Genomic DNA, 20379 nt, shown 5'->3' with positions numbered 1-20379 from the left:
TTTTAAACCAACCACAAGATATTCCTTATATTGAATTGTTAAAAAAAGTAACACATATTTACAGCAATGAAAAAAAAAACAAATATTTAAGAAACAAACAAACAAAATCGTATATATTTATATATGTCAACAAACGAATGCAAACACATAATACGCAAATGTTTTATACACACACATGATTATTTTTTTTAATATTATAAATTTATTATTATTTTTCTTTTTTGTTAAAGTATTTTTTTTCTATTTTTATAACTAATTATTATAACGTATATATTTTTGTAAATTGTATTTAGATAGTAATCGTTTTACATTTATCTCTTTATATATACATTTTATCTCTTTATATTTTCAATATCATTCGTATTCAATTGTTTGGTAATTGTCTGTCTGTGTTATGTTTTTAAACCAAAAAAAAAAGAAAAAAATATTACAGTTGGTTTAGAGTATTGAGGTAGATTTTGTGCAAATTATATTCATATGTACTAAAATTTGTTATTGTGTATAATTTGAGATTTAATTCTGTAGCTTCAGTTTTAAAACATTGCGTCAATTTGTTAAAACAAAACTGGAATCCCAGGAAAATTAATTTATGTCCACAACTTGTACATAAATGTTTCCATTCCCATTTTTTCCCTTAACCAACGTTTCAATTTCCTTATCCGTCCAAAAGGTAAACTTTTATCCAACCCTGAAATCCAAAGAAATGTCAACACTATTTTCTTGAATAAATCGAATATATTATAAAGCCCGATTAAAATGTATAGATTATACTGACTGGCCTTTATATGTGAGATAATGGTCAGGATTGACTCTTATCTCCGAGACAATGGTCCTGACTGGCCCTTATCACGGTAATAATGGACTTGACTGGCACTTATATCTGAGATAAAGGTTCTAAATGGGTCTTATCTCCGAGATAATGGTCTTGATTGCCGTTATCTTGCAGGTTAATGATTCGGACTGGTCTTTATCTCCGAAATAATGGTCCTGACTGGGTATTGTCTCCGAGATAATAGTCCTTACCGGTCCCTATCGCCGAGATAATGGTCCTTACCGGCCCCTTATTTCCGAGATAATGGTCCTTATCGGCCCTTATCTCCGAGATAATAGTCCTTACCGGCCCTTATCTTCGAGATAATGGTTCTTACCGGCCTTTATCTTCGAGATAATGGTTCTTACCGACCTTTATCTTCGAGATAATGGTCTTTATTATCCTTATCTCCTTATCATTATAATGACTGGTCTTTATCTCCGAAATAATGGTCCTGACTGGCCATTATTATTAAAATAATGATCCTGACTGGACCTTATCTCCGAGATAATGGTCTTGACTGAAGGTGTTCTACGTTGGGTACTTATTTTTGTTATTTTATTATGTTATCTATATTTTCTCAACCTCAAACTAATGGAACCAACTCCTCTCAATAGAACCAACTGTATATAAAATTCATTATGTCCCCAAAAATATGTTTTTGTATACATTTGAAAAACTAATATACATTTGGATAACAAAAATCATTATTCGTAAGCCGTCGTTCTCATTGGTGGCCAAAACAAAACATAAAACATAACCTAGAATTGTTATAGAACAAAAACGTATTTTTCTGTTTAGTCTATTAAAATAAAGCACTAAAACAAATATACAAATTGATACTCTTATAAAAAACAAAACGATTGAAGCGAGCGAAAAAAATTTAAACAAAAGACACAAATTAATCTCAACAAACTAAAAAAACAACAAATTATATGAAAATAACATTACTATTATGAAAAATAAAAAAAAGACTGTCTTTGTTCTATATAGAAAAAAAATAAACATGGAAAACAAGAAACCAACTAATAAATAAATTAACTTAATGCGAAATGGAAACCAAACAAATGCTATCTCAAAATTTATAAATTCATTTTTATTACTATTATTATCAATAATATAAAATACAACATTAATAAACAAATTTATATTAACATTCATTTCATTATCGATCAACCATAATTCCATCCATCCATTACCATCATGTTCCATTTTAATAATTTAATATACCTTACATATAAATACATATATTTGTTCTCATTTGTGCAAGTGATTTATGTTAACCGCAACAACACAACAACAAGAAGAAGAATAACAAACACAAACCCCAATCTGGATTTTTAGCTTTAAATTCATGTCTCGACAAAGAAACAAAAAAATAATATGAAAAACATACAATTACTCTCTTATATGTATTTAGTTTATAGTGTATATATATTTATCCATGCCTAATTATATATATAATTTGAAATTATATATTATTTAAATAACGAACATAAACAAAAAAACAACACAGAAAAAAAACAAAAAATAATAAAGTATTTCATTATTAAAAAAAAACTGAAAATTCTTTTTATTTCGAAATGAAAAATATGGTAGTAGTATTCAAATATTGTTCACTAAATTATTCAATGGACCTGATGACCGGTCATGTGGAAAATTAAATGATCCTGGGAAACCGTTATAATAAAAAGAAAGCTCCATGATGAAATGTGCCCTTATCTCCGAGGTAATGATAGTGACTAGCCCTTATCTCGGAGATAATGGTTCTGACTGGCCTTATCTCGGAGATAACGGTCCTGAGTAGCCCTTATCTCGGAGATAATGGTCCTGACTGGCCTTATCTCGGAGATAATGGTCCTGACTGGCCATTATATCGGAGATAATGGACCCAGCTGGCCCTTATCTCGGAAATAATGGTCCCAGCTGGCCCTTACCTTCAAGATAATGGGACTGACTGACCTTTATATACGAGATAATGGTCCTGACTGGCCCTTATCTCCAAGATAATGGTCCTGACTGGCCCTTATCTCCAAGATAATGATCCTGACTGACCCTTATCTCCAAGATAACAATCATAACATGTACTTATCTTAGATATAATAGTCCTGACTGGCCGTTATCTTCGAAATAAACGTTCTTACTGGCCCTTATCACCGAGATAGTGGTCTTGAATGGTCTTTACCTCCGATGTAATGATCCTTACTGGTTCTTATCTCTGAGCTTTTACTTACCTTGTCCATGTACTAAGATTTTTTAGTAAATAAAACTAACTTCTTTTTTTGATTATTGAGTTTTTTTATTTAAAATGTATTTTCTTTCAGTTGTTTGTTTTTGTTGTTGTTGCTGTTTTGTTATCTTTATTATACTGTTTTTCAAATTTTGTTCCATGGGACGACATAAAATATTATTGATGTTTTATTTTTTGGTATGGTATGTATGTATATAGTTAATGTGTGAGTTTCCTATATATATTTGTTATTTTTTTTTTTCTTTGAAACAATTTTACTATTTTTTGTTTGGTTGGTTGGGGGAAGGGGGGTTTTAATTATTTATGTCTTTTCTTTTTTGTTCCTTTTTTTAAATAATAAACTTATGATATTACAGTTTAATTATTATCTCATCATCCATTGTTATCATAAATGGTTCATAAAATACATTTTGAAAATAAATAAAATAATAGTTTTTTATTAGTTTGTTGTTGTGGTTTTTTTTTGTGTTTCACTTGATAATAAATGCATTCAGAGAAGATTTTTTTATTTCGGAAATGAATTGACAAATAATGATAATTATAATGTTTTTTGTTTTTGTATTTTTAATATAAATTATTAAGTCCATATTTTTGTTGTAATAATTTTGTTTTGTAATTAAAACTTTTGTTTTTCACTATAAGTTTTGTTTTTTTTTTTTGTAAATATAATTTTGTTTTTGTCAGTTTCGTAATTGTAATAATTTGTTGTTCCAAATAATTGTTATTATTAAATATTTGTTGTTGTTTTTATTATATAAGATAATATGTATATATTGTTATGTATTTATAAATCACTAGCAATTGATATTTTTTCTCATTGTTTTTTTTAATATTTATATTTTAAAAATTTTCTTTTCATATTTTTTGTTGGGGAAGGGAGAGATATTATATTATAATTATTTTTTCAATCTTAAAATAATTGATTTTTTATTAAACAATTTAGAAACTCATTGGATATTAATACAAAAATTTTGAAATATTAGAAAAAATTAAAGACTTCAAGTCCGTTTCAATTTCTATGCCCTTCAATTATACGATGTGGGATATACGAATTGCTAAATAAATCCATTTAAAAATGTTAAAACAATGTATATCCCAGCAAACATATTTATGTCACAATTACATACATTGATTTTTTTTACTCATAATTTTTGTGGCATAAAATACATTTAAAAAAAAAAACCTTCAAAAAAAAAAAAAAATCAAAAAAAATTGTTTTTCGATTTTTTTTAAATATTTTTTATCTGAAAATTTTTTGTTTTTAAAAAAATGAAATATTAATTAATTTACTTTTAAAAGTGAATACAATTTTCAGTGATAATTTGATTATTATCGCTAAATCGTTGGAAAAATTTGCTACAAATCTTTAAAATACCGAAAAAATATTTTTTCCTGATTTTTTTTTAATATTTTTTATCTGAAAATTTTTTTGTTTATAAAAAATTGAAATATAAATTAATTTACTTTTAAAAGTTAAAAAAATTTTCGAAATAATTTAGAATACCAAATAATGTACCGATATTTATAATTTATAGTGAGAAGATCTCTTAACTAATGCGAATTCATAATACCAAATTACATCCAGAATAATAGGGCCACGATTATATAAGGGCTATCCCGAAACTTTGGATGATATTGATAATTTTTGGTAGGACGATTTCCCTTCTAATGGTAATCAAAAATATTGCTCAAAATATCCGAAATATCGAATATTGAGGGTACCCTTATATGAGGCCTACCCTGAAACTAGGGCCAATACGGATCATTTTTGGTAGGAAGATTTCCAATCCGATGAGAATCCAAAATATATAATTACATCCAATTCGGTTGAAAAACGTTTGCAAAATCTCCAAAATACCGAATATTGGGGGTACCCTTATATGGGGGGCTACCATGAAACTTGGCTCAATATTGATCTTTTTTGGTAGTAAGATTTTCAACCCAATGACAATCTATAATACCAACTTACAGCCAATTCGGTTGAAAAATGTGCCCAAAATCTCCAAAATATTTTTTTATATGGGGGCTAAAACTTTTTCATTTTTGTTTTTCTACCCAATGAAAAATATATAATTATAATCCATGAAATATTTTTAAATTATTTTACTTATAAAAGTTAATAAAATTTTGCGAAATAATTTGATTATTATCGTAATTTCGTTAAAAAAGGTTGCCGCAAATCTTTAAAATTCCGAATAATGGGAGTACCCTTATATGGGGTCTATCCTGAAACTTGGGCCAATATTTTTTTGGTAAGAATAATCCATAATAACAAATTACATCTAATTCGGTTGAAAAACGTTCGCAAAATCTCCATAATATCGAATATTGGGGGTACCCTTATATAGAGGGCTACCCTGAAATTTGGCTCAATACTGATCAGTTTCGGTAGGAAGATTTCCTATCCGATGACAATCCATAATACCATAATAACAATTTTGTTATCGATATTTTCCATAAAATATGTTGTTACCGATAGAAAATTGTGTTATCGATAATATTTTCCGTAGCACATTTTGATATCGATATTTTCTATAGATGATTTTGTTATCGAAAATAATAAAATAAAAATAAAAAAATAAAATTGCCTATAGAACATATTATCGATAACAACATTTTCAATAAAAGATAATATCAATAACAACATTTATCGATAACAACAACATTTTCTATAGAAAATTTTGTTATTGAAAAAAATTTTTTATAGAAAAATTTGTCATCGATAATATTATTTATAGAAAATTTTGTCATCGATAATATTTTCTACAGAAAATTTTGTCATCGATAATATTTCATATAGAAAATGTTGTTATTGACATTATCTTCTATCGAAAATGTTGTTATCGATAATATGAGAACCCATAATACCAAATTACATGCAAATCGTTTGAAAAACATGCCCAACATACCGAATAATGAGGAATAACATTATATGGGGGCTAAGAAGATTCAATACAAATTAGATCCAATTCGGTTGCTCAAGGAGTTTGAATTGATCCTGTTTTGTTTGTTGAGTTATTTAAAAGTAATTCTACATTTACAAAAAATTCAAATCAAAATTTCAAATTTTCAAAATTAATCATTTTTTATAAAATATAAAACATAAATCAATAAATTATATATATATATATATATATATTTGTGTTGAAAAATAATTTTAAATATATATTTCTTAATTTGTAATTTTAATGAAAACTATATAATACACAAATAACATTTAATTATATTAATAATTTTTCCGATTTATAAAAAATCCAAATAAAATATTTTTTAAAATTTTATTTTCTCAAAATTAATAGAATTTTGTTTCCGTTTTGAGTTTGAATTGATCCTTTTTTGGTTGCTTGTAATTTAATTCGTATTTTAATTCATATTTTTAAATAAAATTATTTTTTCAGGGGTTTCGTTTCCGTAAATTTTTATTTGTTTCAAATTTTTAAACCTAATTAATAATAATTTGCTTGTGTTACTTATTGTTTGTAGTTCTGGTTTTTTTTTTTTAATTTTTTACGTTTTAGTTTTTATTTATATGTATATATCTGTATGTATAAATTTATCAGTAATCATAATCAGTAATTCAGTAATATTATAATTATAATATAATTGTTATTTTTTTTAATATTAATTTTAAGTTTTTTGTTTATAATTAATTGTTTGTTTTTATTACTAATATTTATAGTTCATTTGTGTTTTGTTTTTTTGTCTTACAACTAATTAGAATTATTATATATTATCATTATTATTAAATAATTATAGTTTTGTTTGTTTTTTGGTTTTTGTTTTGTTTTTTTGCTGTTTTACCACCGCACGATTCCTGCCTACGATTTTGTTGTTGTTATTTGTTCACATATAAATATAACCTTTTTTGTTAAAACATAAAATATCCATTGTTGCTGTTGTTCTTATTCTTCTTGTTATGTTATTGTTCGTTAAATTTCTTGTTTTTGTTGTTATTTTAAACGAAAATGAAAATAATAGCAAGACAAGAAAAACCTAGTATATATACAACAAATTATATATAGAAATTTATTGAAAACACAAATGTTATAAAAAATATATTTAAGAAAAAAAACAAAGAAAAATAAAGATTTGTTTATATTTTTTCTTGTTGTTTTGTTTTTTTTTCATCTTGTTACTGTTCTTGTTTGTCGTTCTAATGTATAAAATTGCATAAAATTGATTATATATTATTCACATGTTTCTTTTTTGTTGTTGCTGTTTATAGTGTTATATAATTAACGTATAATGAAATGATTAAAAAATAATTTATGAAAAAAAACATGTTTTTAGTAGCATCAAATGCAAACAATTTTAGAACCAGGATATCAAAGGACCATACCTTATATAAGGATGGTCCGATAAACTGAAAGGAAGATGTAAAACTCTATAAAAAAATATTAAAGCGATCGATAATTTCATATAAAAAGATTTTGTTAGCGATTGGTCTGATCCCATACTGCAAGAATCTATTATTTTTTAATACGATTACCATGATTATGATACTGAAATAAAAAGTAAACAGACCAAATAACTTTTTCTTTAGACAATTTTATTATCGAAAATAATTTCTGTAGAAAATGATGTTAGCGATATTTTCTATAGAAAGTGTTTCTTTCATATTCATATTTTTATAGAACAAATTTTATTTTCTTTAGATAAATTTTGTTATCGATAATATTTGTCATAGAAAATTTTGTTATCGATAACTTTATCTGTAGAAACTTTGGTTATCGAAAATATTTTCTATAGAAAATGTTGTTATCGATAATATTGTCTATAGATAATTCTGTTATCGACAATATTTTCTATAGCACAATTGTTATCGATAATATTTTCTTTAGATAAATTTTGTTATTGATAATAGTTTCTATCCAATATTTTGTTTTTTTCAAAATAAATGTGTATTATCGATAATATTTTCAATATAAATTTGTGTTATCGATAATACATTCAATATAAATTTGTGTTATCGATTATATATTGTGTAGTACATTTATCGAATATATTTTCAGTAGTACATTTATTTATTTTCTATAGAAAATATTATTTTCTATAGAAAATTTTTAGTATATTTATTTATCGACAATATTATATATTCTGTAGCACATGTATTTATCGATAATATTTTCTATAGAAAATTTTGATATTGCAAAGATTTTCAATACAAAATTTTATTATCGATAATATTATCTATAGACAATTTTGTCATCAATAATATTTCGTATAGAAAATATTATTTTCCATAGAAAATTTTGTTATCGATAATATTTTCTATACAAACTTTTGTTATCGATAATATTTTCTATAGAAAATTGTGTTATCGATATTTTCTATAAAATATGTTGTTACGGATAGATAATTGTGTTATCGATTTTTTCTGTAGCACATTTTGATATCGATAATATTTTCTATAGATAATTTTGTCATCGATAACATTTTCTTTAGAAAATTGTGTTATCGATAATATTTTCTGTAGCACATTTTGATATCGATAATATTTTCTATAGACAATTTTGTTATTGAAAATAATAAAATCGAAAAAAAATTGAATTGTCTATAGAAAATATTATCGATTTCGATAAAAGATAATATCAATGACAACATTTTCTATAGGAAATATTATCGATGACAATATTTTCTATAGAAAATTTTGTTATCGATAATATTTTCTGTAGAAAATTTTGTCGTCGACACATTTTCTATAGAAAATTTTGTTATTAGAAATAATTTCTATAGAAAATTTTTGTTTCCGTAATATTTTATATAGAAAATTTTATAATCTATAATAATTTCTATAGCAAAAATCGCATCGATAATATTTTCTATAGAAAATATTGTTATCGATTATATTTTTTGACGATCGTGTTATCAATTACATTTTCTATAGCAAATTGTTTATCACATCGACACATTACGAGAGCACATCGAAGTTCAAAAAAGACACAACGCAATTTTTTTACAATGAAAGCACGCATTTCTAATTTTCCCATTGTAAAAAATTGAGGATGCGTCTTTTTTGAACACCTGTTTCTATATGAAGGAGTTACCAGATCGAAACAAAATTTAAAACGTGTTCATAACACAGATGAAAGTTTCAAAAACACTTTTTTTTTTGTTTATAGCGCGCTCTTTGTGCTAGGCTAAGAACTTTCCGAACTGCCTTCGTAGGGCTGATATCAAATAATCAGGGGTGCCTGGTGCGAAAGCGACTTAACCGTTACCCATAATTACATCGTTCCGGTGTCGTGGTCGCATTCTATTGCGTATAAGAGTATGATCTGTAACACTTGTATTTTCAGGGGCCATACTATGCTCTAGTATACTTCATACATTCAATGTCACTAGAAACAAGCTGGGGCGTGATAGGTCTGTATAACACCGTGTTGTATAATAAGAATGCATGTTCCCCATGAAACCCGTAACCAAGCCTATGAAATGCTTTAAATTTGATTCAATGTTTTACCACTTTTGTGGGTTCAGGAACGGTTTTCGAGTAAAAAGTTGCAAAACTAGTAAAATTAGTAGATTCTTTTAGGTTCTGGAACGGAACTTTTATCCTGTAAAATCAGGTCTGATTAATTCATCCACATTTAAAACTTATTATGGATTATTTCGAAATTTTTTATTGAAAATCTATTCAAAAATGTCGACTGTTGTTTGCATTTGATTTTTTTAAATAAAAATGGATATATTAAATAAAAAAATATAGAATTTTAAAAATATGTATATATTTCCTAAAATATAAATATATGAGATCTGATTAGTTTATTTGTTTGAGACGGTATGAGTTCTTTGCTGTCATTAGAGAATAAAAACTAAGTTGATATAGTGTGATAAGTGTTTTTTCTTTTTGGACATTTCTGTCCAAAAAAAGACTGGAAAACTTGAATTGCTTGGAACACAAATTGCATTGAGTTGTCATTAGTAGATGTTAATTTTTGTTTTTGCTATGTTAAAAAAAAAAACAAATAAAATAAATATTAAAATGAAATGAAAAAACGCTTGTCGTGTGTGGTGGCATCTATCTGAAAATTTTCAAAGAAAAATATAAAAAATAATTAATGACAACTGAAAGAATATTTAGAAGTCCTCATAATATTCTGAATTATAATATAATTATTATTTAACCCATCTTCAACAATAAGAATTATATAGGGATAACCAAGACGTGTCTATTATTACTAAGCTGATCCCGATACTTTTATCGTTGATGATCACTAGTTGTCAATCGATAGTCATCTGAAGAATCTCGTCCACTTTGATACCGATGAGGTATCGAGCATAGAATGGTACATCATAATGAAAAGTCGATCACGATGGGCGTATCATTGATAATCACTGGTTGTCAGTCGATATAGAGAAAACCTTTCTTTCAGACGAAGCCGATCATAGACCTACCTACTCGATGGAGTCATGGCCATTAACTGTGGAAAATAAGGAACTGACGAGTTTCTAACAGAAGCTGGTAATAAATTAGACACCCTTTGGAGAATCATATTGGTCTATGAAATTCCGTGAGAGATGGTTTATTCCTCCGCCTCCATTGATGCTAGAAAAATCTCTAAAATTGCTGGTGAAGAACCAGAACCCCGCGCATCGAGTTACCCGTAACTCATGACTCAAAACCACAGTAATGAAAAGCGGACGAAATCGATCATCATGGGTGTATCAGATCTAATAATTGGTTGTTAATTATTGGTTATCTGAAAACCCTGAGTCAATGGCAAGGGAAATAAGAATCTGTCAAGATCCCTAGAAATAAATTAGCTATTTGTTAGCTGCGACATATTGGACTTTGAATTAGAAATTTAACAAAAATCAATTATAAAAACATAAAGAAAAGAAACAAATCAAACAAATATTGTATTAAATAAAAACGATTTATGTTTATTAATTAATTATTTATGAACAAAACAAATTTTTAAAAATAATAATAGTTATTAATAATAGTTGTTGTACATTCTATATAGGACGAATAAACATGAAAAACAAAGTAGAATATATATTTTTGTAATTTTTTTTTTTTAAATTGTTTAAAAAAGTTTTTAAATCGCCAGAAAGTGAGAGAGAGGGAGTGGGGTCAAAAAGTTTTAAATATTAAATTTAATTAAAAATTTCCTGGTCTTTTAAATTTGTAAATAATTTACAACGTAGTTTGCACGATGTGCAAATTATATCATAAAGGAAGGAGAGTGGGTCAAATATATTTTTGAAATATTTAAATGAATTAAAAATACCGGTCATAAGACACAGCGAAGATTTAATTGGGAGAGATTACTTTAAATGAAATGAAATATTTCAATTTTACTTTTCTCCTCTTTACCCTCAACCCTCCTTTTTTCAGAGAATGAATGAATGAATGTTTGTTTTAAAGATCATTTCTTTTTTACCCCGGAAACCATTCTTTTCCAATTTTCGATAAAATCAAATACCCAGCCTCTGGCAACAGAGAAACAGCATATCATATATAGGGCATTGTAGATCGAATTTTGGATTAATTGTCAACGTTTTTTTGTAGCTTCTTTTTAAATATTTAATAATTTTAATCATTTTTTATAGCTGCATTAAAATATTAGTTTTTTTCTGCAATCATTTTGGGGATAGATTTTAAAATAAAGATATTCCTATTTGAATACAATTTTGTAAATAACAAGAGAAAAAATATATATTCAAAAATAAACATACATATATAATAAACAGTGTATAAATAATTTACATTAGAATACATTTTTTTTGTTTTCTTTCAGCTCTTTGTTATATAATGATATGTTTTTTATTTAAAAATAAAAAATGAAACAAAATAAAAATAATAGTAACTTTTTTATATTTAGATAGATGCCAAAAGAAAAAGTTTGTGTGTTTTCATTACAATTAGCTGCCCTTTTGCAAAGGTATTTCGTATAAGTTGTGTGTGTTGTTTGTTTTTTAAAGAATTTTACAAAAAATATTTATAAAAAAGTTAAAAAAATATAAAAAATATAAAAAAACATAAAAAAACTTAAATAAAAAGTAAATGTTATACTTGAAACCTTTTTTTACTCTAAATTAAACGCCTTTAGTTTTTAAACATTAATATAAAAATAAATTTGTGTTTTGTTTAAATGTGTTAACAAAAAAGAAGAAAATTATGGATCGATAAAATTACATCTTAAAAAAGTGCATTGATTTGCCGTTTTTTGTTTAATAAATTGTAATATAATATAATAAATTAAGTGTAAAAACAAGTTAGCATAAAAGAAATTAAATAGAGATATTTGTAAAGAGATAGAGAGAACAAGAAGTTATATTCGACATTTCGAAAAACTAGCATTTTGAAGTAAAAACGAAACAAAAATTTCTACATACATAAATATTATAGAATTTAAATAATATAAGAACAAATGATAATTGTAATAAATACATATTTGTAACATATATAAATAAATATATATTATTTGCTTTTCCACACTCATTGGTGTTCAATGAAATAAATGAATGAATGCTGTTACTAGTTATGAGAATAGATTTAAATATAAATAGAAAAAAATATATATTTCTATTGAAGTATCCAATCCCCATTAAAAAATCGAATTAAGTTGAAAAAAAAATATTGGCTTCCTGTCTATGAATCTTCTGCAAGATAGCAGCCGAAGAGCTATTATCTATTCAATATCCACCTTGTCGAAGAGACCTTCGACTATATTCAAATTTTTCTACATTAAAAATATGCCAATTGGTAGTAATTGAGGTCTAGAATATGTCTCATGATTAAGTGAATATAAATTGAAAAATTTCTCTAGCTCATAACTAGTTCCGTCATGTCCAAGTAGACACTTTTAATGTAAATGAATGAGAATGGTGTGATGGAATTTGTTTAGGGATCATGATGAATCCTACAAAAGAAAAACAAATACTATTAAGGATGTATTAAAAAATTGTTAACTAATATTTTAAAAGATTTAAATATTTTCAGTGAAAATTTTGATTTCAAAATTAGATATCCTTCAGGGATAACTTAAATTTAATAAATCTTTTAAAATATTAATTAAAATTCATTAATAAAAAAAGAAAGAAAATCAAGAGAAGAAAGATAAAATAATAAATCTCTAATAAAAAGGAAAGAGTGGTGGGTGGGTGATAGTTTCAATGGTTGGTGGTTTATTCCTGTATGTGTTGGTGTTGTGTAGATGTATTAAAAAATATATAAAAATTAAAACAAAATGCAATACAATGATCTAAAATATGAACATCATTATAACATTCGATTATTATTGGATGGTGATCTACTACATGTTTTTTTTCATGGCTATGAGAATGAATTACTATATTGATTTTTGATGTTGTTGTTGTTGTCTATATATATATGTATATATGATGGTTTCCTTCTTTTGTTTCATTCTTTCATCTCGTATATATATTTATGATTTTACAATGATTATTATATACTTTGAATGTTTGGTTTTAAACAATAATAAAAATCAAAACATAAACATTTAGTGGTGGTGATTTTTCTTTTTTTTTTGTATTATAAAGAGGTTGGAAATGGAGTTTGGAGAGAAAAAATATTGAGTTTTTTTGGATTAATATCAATCAGTAGTACATTTATAAGTAGATATATGTAGTATATATGGACAATAAGTGTTATATATAATGGTATTTTTGTGGAGATTTTTTCTTCGGAGAAAAAGTAGAGCAAAAGTTTTCTAATACGTTTACAATTACACATGCACAGACACACACACATACTACTACATTGTTGTACGACAACACGATAGCCAAAAAGGTTTGTTTTATTTTACTTTTTTTTTCGATTTTACTTTTATTAATTTGTTTTATTGTTCTGTATTTTTGAAAAAGGGTGTTAAAAATCAGTGAAACATGTGGTAAATAAAATCAAAAACAATGCTTAAAGGATTTTCAACAAAAAATAAATAAATAAATAAATCTTCTTATGAAAGGCTTGTGTGAGCGGGAGAGGGTAAGTTGAAAATTTTGTAATAACATACACCACCACAAACTTTTTATTTTATATGTGTGGATTTTACAATCCAAAATTGTCGGAATTTTATAGATGTAATAGTAAAACAAAGTCCACTAGAAGTTGAGTCCATATCAACGTATCTCTATTGTCATAAATTTGTCCGATGTCTTACTAGATTTATGCAACAGAGGATAGCCTTCCATTGTTCCTGGGGGGAAAACATGATATGGCAGAATTAAAAATGTCATTCAAGCCTCAAGGCTTTAGTGTAAAAAATGTAACCTCCCATCCTCGCACACGAAAATTTATAAGAAGATAAAACATATTCTACTCCAAGATAATTGGCCATCACGTGCCCAATAGTTTGTTTCTTGTTTTTTTTTTAATCATGGTACATAGGAGCCACAAGGAAAACCGATTAGCAATTTATCATATGAGGCACACAGCAATTGAAGAAGGAAAGAAAATTCAAATTAATGCCTCTACCAGGCTTTGGAATTCGAATTCCCATTTCAAGGAAGCCTCACAAAATTAAAAAGAGAAATTAATATCAATGTAATTCCCACAACTCGTACACGAACAAATTCGTTCGATATCTTTGATACGTCAAGTCACCTTTCATCAGGGTACAACTGAGGGTATTACCCTCTGTTGTAGATATATGATGACCACTTAGGAAAAATACGGCCAATCCAAAAATGTACCAAATTTGGGTGCTGCGGAGAGGCAAGAAGTCATCCAAATAGGAAAATTCCTCAGGAGCTCTCAAATGCTAAACCGAAGTCTCAGTTACTCGTTACGTTTTCCCTCGTAGCTAACTGCAAATCCCTACATATGCATCTGCCAAAGTCATTGGCTGTTGATTGATGGTCATCTCTAGAACAAGGTCGATTAACTGAGCTAATGGTTTAGTCTGATCACTGTTTATAATGGAGTCAAGTTTATCAACTGTGAAAATAAGTATTTGTGAAAATAATTTCTCCTTGATTAATAGGGTTGAAAACTGAGTTTATGAGATTCCTCTATCTTCCATCCGACAATAAATCCGTGTAGCGTTCTTCTGAATTGGACTATGCTACTAAGAGGAGTTTGCGTCTACGAATGTCCTGTATGCAAGGACCATCTCTGCCTTAGGCCTGGATTTTTTAAAGAATATTTTTCAGGAACATTTCTGCCTTAGGCGTGGATTTTTTAAAGAATATGAAAAACTCTCACTCTTAGGCTATTTTTCAGGAACTGACCTTAGGCTTGGCTTTTTAAAGAATATTTTTCAGGTACCAACTCTGCCTTAGTCATGGATTTTTTAAAGAATATTTTTTAGAGACTATCTCTGCACAAGGCTTGGCTTTTTTTAAGAATATTTTTCTGCCTTGGGCGTGGATGTTTTTATTAATATTTTTCAAGCAAAGGCTAGAACGTTCGCTGATCGTTCGCTATAAAAAACTGAAAAGGAATTATTGTTGATACCGATATCGATCCGGTAGATGTCACATTATTATTATGGTGATGTATGTTATATATAAATATTATATAAAAGTCTTCTTGTTGTTGTTTTTATAATATTTATATATATTAATGAATTAAATAATAAATGTAACATATAATGTATAAAAAATAAAACAAATTCCAAACTAAAAAAAAACAAATGTGCAAATGATTTTTATATATATACGATGATATAGCTGTTTTATATATATATGATTGTATGACTAACACATATATATGTTTTGTTTTATGTTTTTTTTCATTCTATGATGTAGTTAAATATATATATGATGTTTATATATGTAATGTATATATATATATATATATGCAATTCTAATAATGCTTATGATGTTCTTTGTTGTTGTTGTAGTTCTTGATATATATATATTTGTTTTGTTTGTGTTTATGTTGTTCTTGCATTTGTTTCCAATGGTTTTTTGGGTTTTGAAATTTATGCGTAGTTAATGTGATTTTCTTTGTTTTTGTTTTGCTACTTCTTCTTCATCATCATCCTTGATTTTTTGTTTTAAATAATTTTTGTTTGAATACAATAATGTAATATATAAATATGAGTGTAAATTGTTGTTGTCCTTTTTTGTTGGTGTTGTTATGAATGAATGAAAAACATGTAGAAAAAAACTAATTGCATATGTTTGTTGTTTGACTGTCGGTCGCTATGTCTGTCTGATGGTGGTTATATCATTTTTTATGCTGCGAGGATGACAATTTTTTTCTTTTTTGGTGTGTGTGTGTGAAGGAATAATGAGTGGATTGGGATTCTGGAGATGTGTGTGTGGGAAATATTTTGTTTTTGGTATAAATGGAAGAAGGTTTGTTTGTTTCCTCGATTTGTTGTTTCTTTTTAACAAAAGAATATACATATTTATAAAAAATACAAAAGAAAGAAGAACAGAGAGATAGATAGAAGAAAAACCTAATAGATTCAAAATCATATAAATCATAATAAAATAATAATAGTAATCATAATTATAATATTTATAATTGTTAATAAAAATATTTGTTTCGTTTTCAATTCAAAAAGTATACTTATATGTCTAAAGAACGACGTCAGGCAGGTCGTGCGGCCTGGCCTAGGCGCGCATTTGGTTTTCATGTACAATTTTTCTTTCCTTATAGTAAATCTCCTCGGATTCTTTGTCGCACAGTAATAGTACGACGGCTCCAAATAGGAAAATGGCAGCACCCCAGCCAACGCCATAGGCCCAGCCAAATTCCCAAATTGGTCGATTCGCTGTAAAAATAAAAAAGGATACGAAAGAAGGCAATTAATAATATAACAAAATAAATATATATAATAATAATTACCCAGATTCAGTTCTCCAGCAAAACATACGGGATAAATTATTAAGGCCGATAATACAGCTAATACTGCAAAATATAGAAAGAAAATTAGTAACAGGAAATGTAAGAAGATTTAAGCTGTAAAGAATATACGCAATCCCGGGCGTGAGTTTTCTTAAAGAATATTTTTCAAGGACCATATCTGCCTTAGGCGTGGATTTTTTAAAGAATATTTTTCATGGACCATGTCTGCCTTAGGCGTGGATTTTTAAATAGCAAACCTATGCGTGGGGTTTTAAAGAATATTTTTCATGGACCATGTCTGCCTTAGGCGTGGATTTTTAAATAGCAAACCTATGCGTGGGGTTTTAAAGAGTAATTTTGAGAGGGCATATCATTGCTCTAGGCGTGAATTTTTAAAGAGTAATTTTGAAATGCCTATCATTGCTCTAGGCGTGGGTCTTTAAAGATGTAATTTTGAAAGGCCTATCATTGCTCTAGACATGGGTCTTTAAAGAGTAATTTGGAAAATCCTATCATTGCTCTACAGTGGATTCTTAAAGGGTGATTTTGAAAGGCCTATCATTGCTCTAGGCTTTCATAAGGCGAGGATTTCTTAAAAAACATTTTCAAGGTCTATCAGTCTCATAAGGCATGGACTTTTCAGAGCATATTTTTCACGAGATTCTGGGTCATAAAGCTTAGATTTCTTAACGAATATTTTTCACGAGATTCTGGGTCACAAGCTTCAGACTCATAAAGCTTGAATTTCTTATAGAATACTTTTTTAAGGGTTTCAGGCTCATCAGGTGTGGATTTTTTTTAAAGAACAATTCATACTTACATGATAATAGCATTACTAATACCGCAATTCTATAAAATTTATATTTTAATGTGTGATTTTGAGTTTTTAAACCAAGTCCGGTTAATATTGTTGCAATAACATCCGTTATTAGCGTTATAACACATAGTACAGCTGTTGCTTTAATATAAACTGTAATAAATTTTCGTGAAAAGAAAAAAAAAAAGAAATATGAAAAACAAAATAAATAAATTGAAAATGAAATTAATTAATTGTGGTCGAATAAATGTGGATGGATACACGTGTCATCATCAAATAATAAATGGCAAAAAAAACAACAACACGAACATGAACATGAAAATAGAAATATGTACTTACAAACATCACGACTGGGATAACAGCCTGGAGGATCAATTATATTAAATGGAAGTGGTGGCAATACATCCTCTTCGATGCAATGGACAAATAGACCTTGACGCCAGCCTTCAGCCATTAGCCAATCGGTGGATGCCAATGCCATAATCATTAATAGTATAACAATAACGCCACAAATAAATGCAATGACCTGTTAGTAGGTGGTTCGTACGTTCGTTCATTCGTTCGTCCATTCGGTGGGCATATTTTATTGTTATTCGATTGAGAGATTCAATTGTGTAAAAGAATAATGTTGCGGCCAGGTCAGGTGGAGACATGAAATGAAGAAGAAATTTGTTTATTAGACACACACACACAGAAAAAATAGCTATTTATTTATTTTTTAATATACAATTTTGTTCGAAAACAATAAATCTACATAATTTACAAATTTATGGTGTGTTATTGTTCTTCGTCACCGCACACCACTCACTCTAACTCCTAAAAATGGACAAATGTAATGAGACGTACATTAATTGTAATGGCTGCCCGCCCGCCATTTCTGGCGTTGGCATTCGTATAATAATTATTGTAAATATTTTTTTAATAATTGAACAAATGTCACCAAACAATGATTAGCTAGATACGTATCGGAATTCAATGGTTATCGTTTATTTGTCAAAGATAAAAATGAACACTGCCTAATTAGTATTCATAACTTTTATTCCTTATTTATGAAAATGTATGAACAACAGGTAATTTTTTTAAAGCCAATAAAATGTAGTGAGGTGTGGATTTTTTAAAGAACATTTTTATTTAAATATATTCAGGACTGTAAAACAATTCAAAACATTTCAATTTTATTTTAAATTTATATATATAAAAGCTTAGTGTTAAGTGAGTGAGTGACTGACTGACAGATCATCGCCCAAACGAAACGGCTGAAGCCAGAAGCTTGAAATTTTGAGTGTGGTTTGTTGTTGGTGTGTAGGCGTGAGATAATGCTGGGTTTTTGGAAATTCGAACTAGAAGGGTACGAAAAGTACTAAAATGTGCCAAATATAGTACCCTCTGTATTAGGCGAACGTGAAGAGCTAGAATTCTGAAATTTGGAATGAGGGTCACTGATGGTAAGTTAGAAAGCTGTACAAAAGGATTTTTGGAAATTCGTAAAGTACTAAACTTTACTAAATTTAGTTCTAATTTTATATATGCTGAACATATATAGCTAGAATATAGAAATTTTATATGGAATGCCGGTTCGTATGTTTAAGAAACTCGTACTTATGTGCATAAAAAGTAAAAAATGGTACTAAATTTGGTACTATTTGCATTTATTTATTATACGGATAGAGATGAAAACATAAAATTTGGAATTCAGATTACTGTTGAAGATTAAGCTATAGAGACATCTTTGTAAATTTGTATTTATGTGTACGAAAAAGTACTAAACGACACTAGATTTGGTACAATTTGGATTTGGGTGAACGGAGAGAGCTGGAAACCTAAAATTTGGAATAATGGTTGCTGTTGAAGTATGGAATTAAGATATGGAAGCATAGTGCTTATGTGTACTAAATGTAACTATATTTTGTACATCTTGATTATGTGTGAACGGATAGAGTTGGACTTTAGAATTTTGCAATTAAAATTACTGCTAGAGTGTAGGATTGAAGTAGATTGGGTAAATAGTACCAAATAATTTACAAATTGTTTTTGTGTGAAATTTTGAATTAAAATTACAGTTGGAGTACAAGATTGAGATGTGCCGGTAGTTTGGAAATTTCGTCATTATGTGTGCTAAATGGTACTAATAGATGGAAAAATTTAAATTTGGAATGAAAATTATTATGAATACGAGAAATGAAAAGTACTAAATGATACTAAATATGGTACAATTTGGATCTATATGAACGGATAGGTCTGGGATCATGAGATTTATGATTAAAATTACTGTGGGAGTGTGGAATTAAAGACGTTTTGGAAACTCGTACTTACGTCTGCGAAATGTAATAATGGTACTAAATTTGGTACAATTTGAATGTTGGTGGACGGATAGAACTGGAATCCCTAAATGTGGACTTAAAGTTATTATGAAGTGCATGACTGAGGTAGTTTAAAAAATCCGTGCTTATGGGTACGAAAAGCTCAAAATTTGGTACAATTTGGACTTTGGTTAACGAGTAGAACTCGAATCCTAAAAGTTGTAACGTAGGTTAATGTGGGAGTGTATGATTGATATAGATTTGGAATATGGATACAGAATGTTACGAAATCTGGTACATTTTGGTGAGTAGACAGATCTGGAGTTCTTAAAATTGGAGTTACGATTGCTACTTGAAATATTGAGATAGGTTTGGAATGTGGGTACCAAAAATTACAGAATGGTACCAAATCTGGTACAATTTGGTTTT

General features: G+C 27.6%; 1 protein-coding gene across 2 annotated transcripts in view; it reads right to left on the bottom strand.

Moving 5' to 3' along the window:
• Window positions 1-16468: 16468 nt before the first annotated feature.
• Window positions 16469-20379, bottom strand: part of LOC133338042 (transmembrane protein 47) — a 30287-nt gene continuing 26376 nt past the window's right edge. For both annotated transcript variants that reach the window (XM_061546226.1, XM_061546227.1), the window contains exons 3-6: window positions 17990-18176; window positions 17654-17803; window positions 16834-16896; window positions 16469-16759 (exon numbers count right to left, since the gene is read on the bottom strand). In XM_061546226.1, coding sequence (XP_061402210.1) covers window positions 16599-16759; window positions 16834-16896; window positions 17654-17803; window positions 17990-18176 — 561 coding nt within the window. In that variant the 3' untranslated portion in view covers window positions 16469-16598. The remainder of the gene's footprint in view (window positions 16760-16833; window positions 16897-17653; window positions 17804-17989; window positions 18177-20379) is intronic.

The sequence above is a fragment of the Musca vetustissima genome, unplaced genomic scaffold (genome assembly GCF_032173495.1).
Source record: "Musca vetustissima isolate MV318-11 ecotype Yass unplaced genomic scaffold, APGP_CSIRO_Mvet_v1 utg14379, whole genome shotgun sequence".
Taxonomy (NCBI): Eukaryota; Metazoa; Arthropoda; class Insecta; order Diptera; family Muscidae; genus Musca; species Musca vetustissima.
This window is presented reverse-complemented; position numbering and strand designations above follow the sequence as displayed.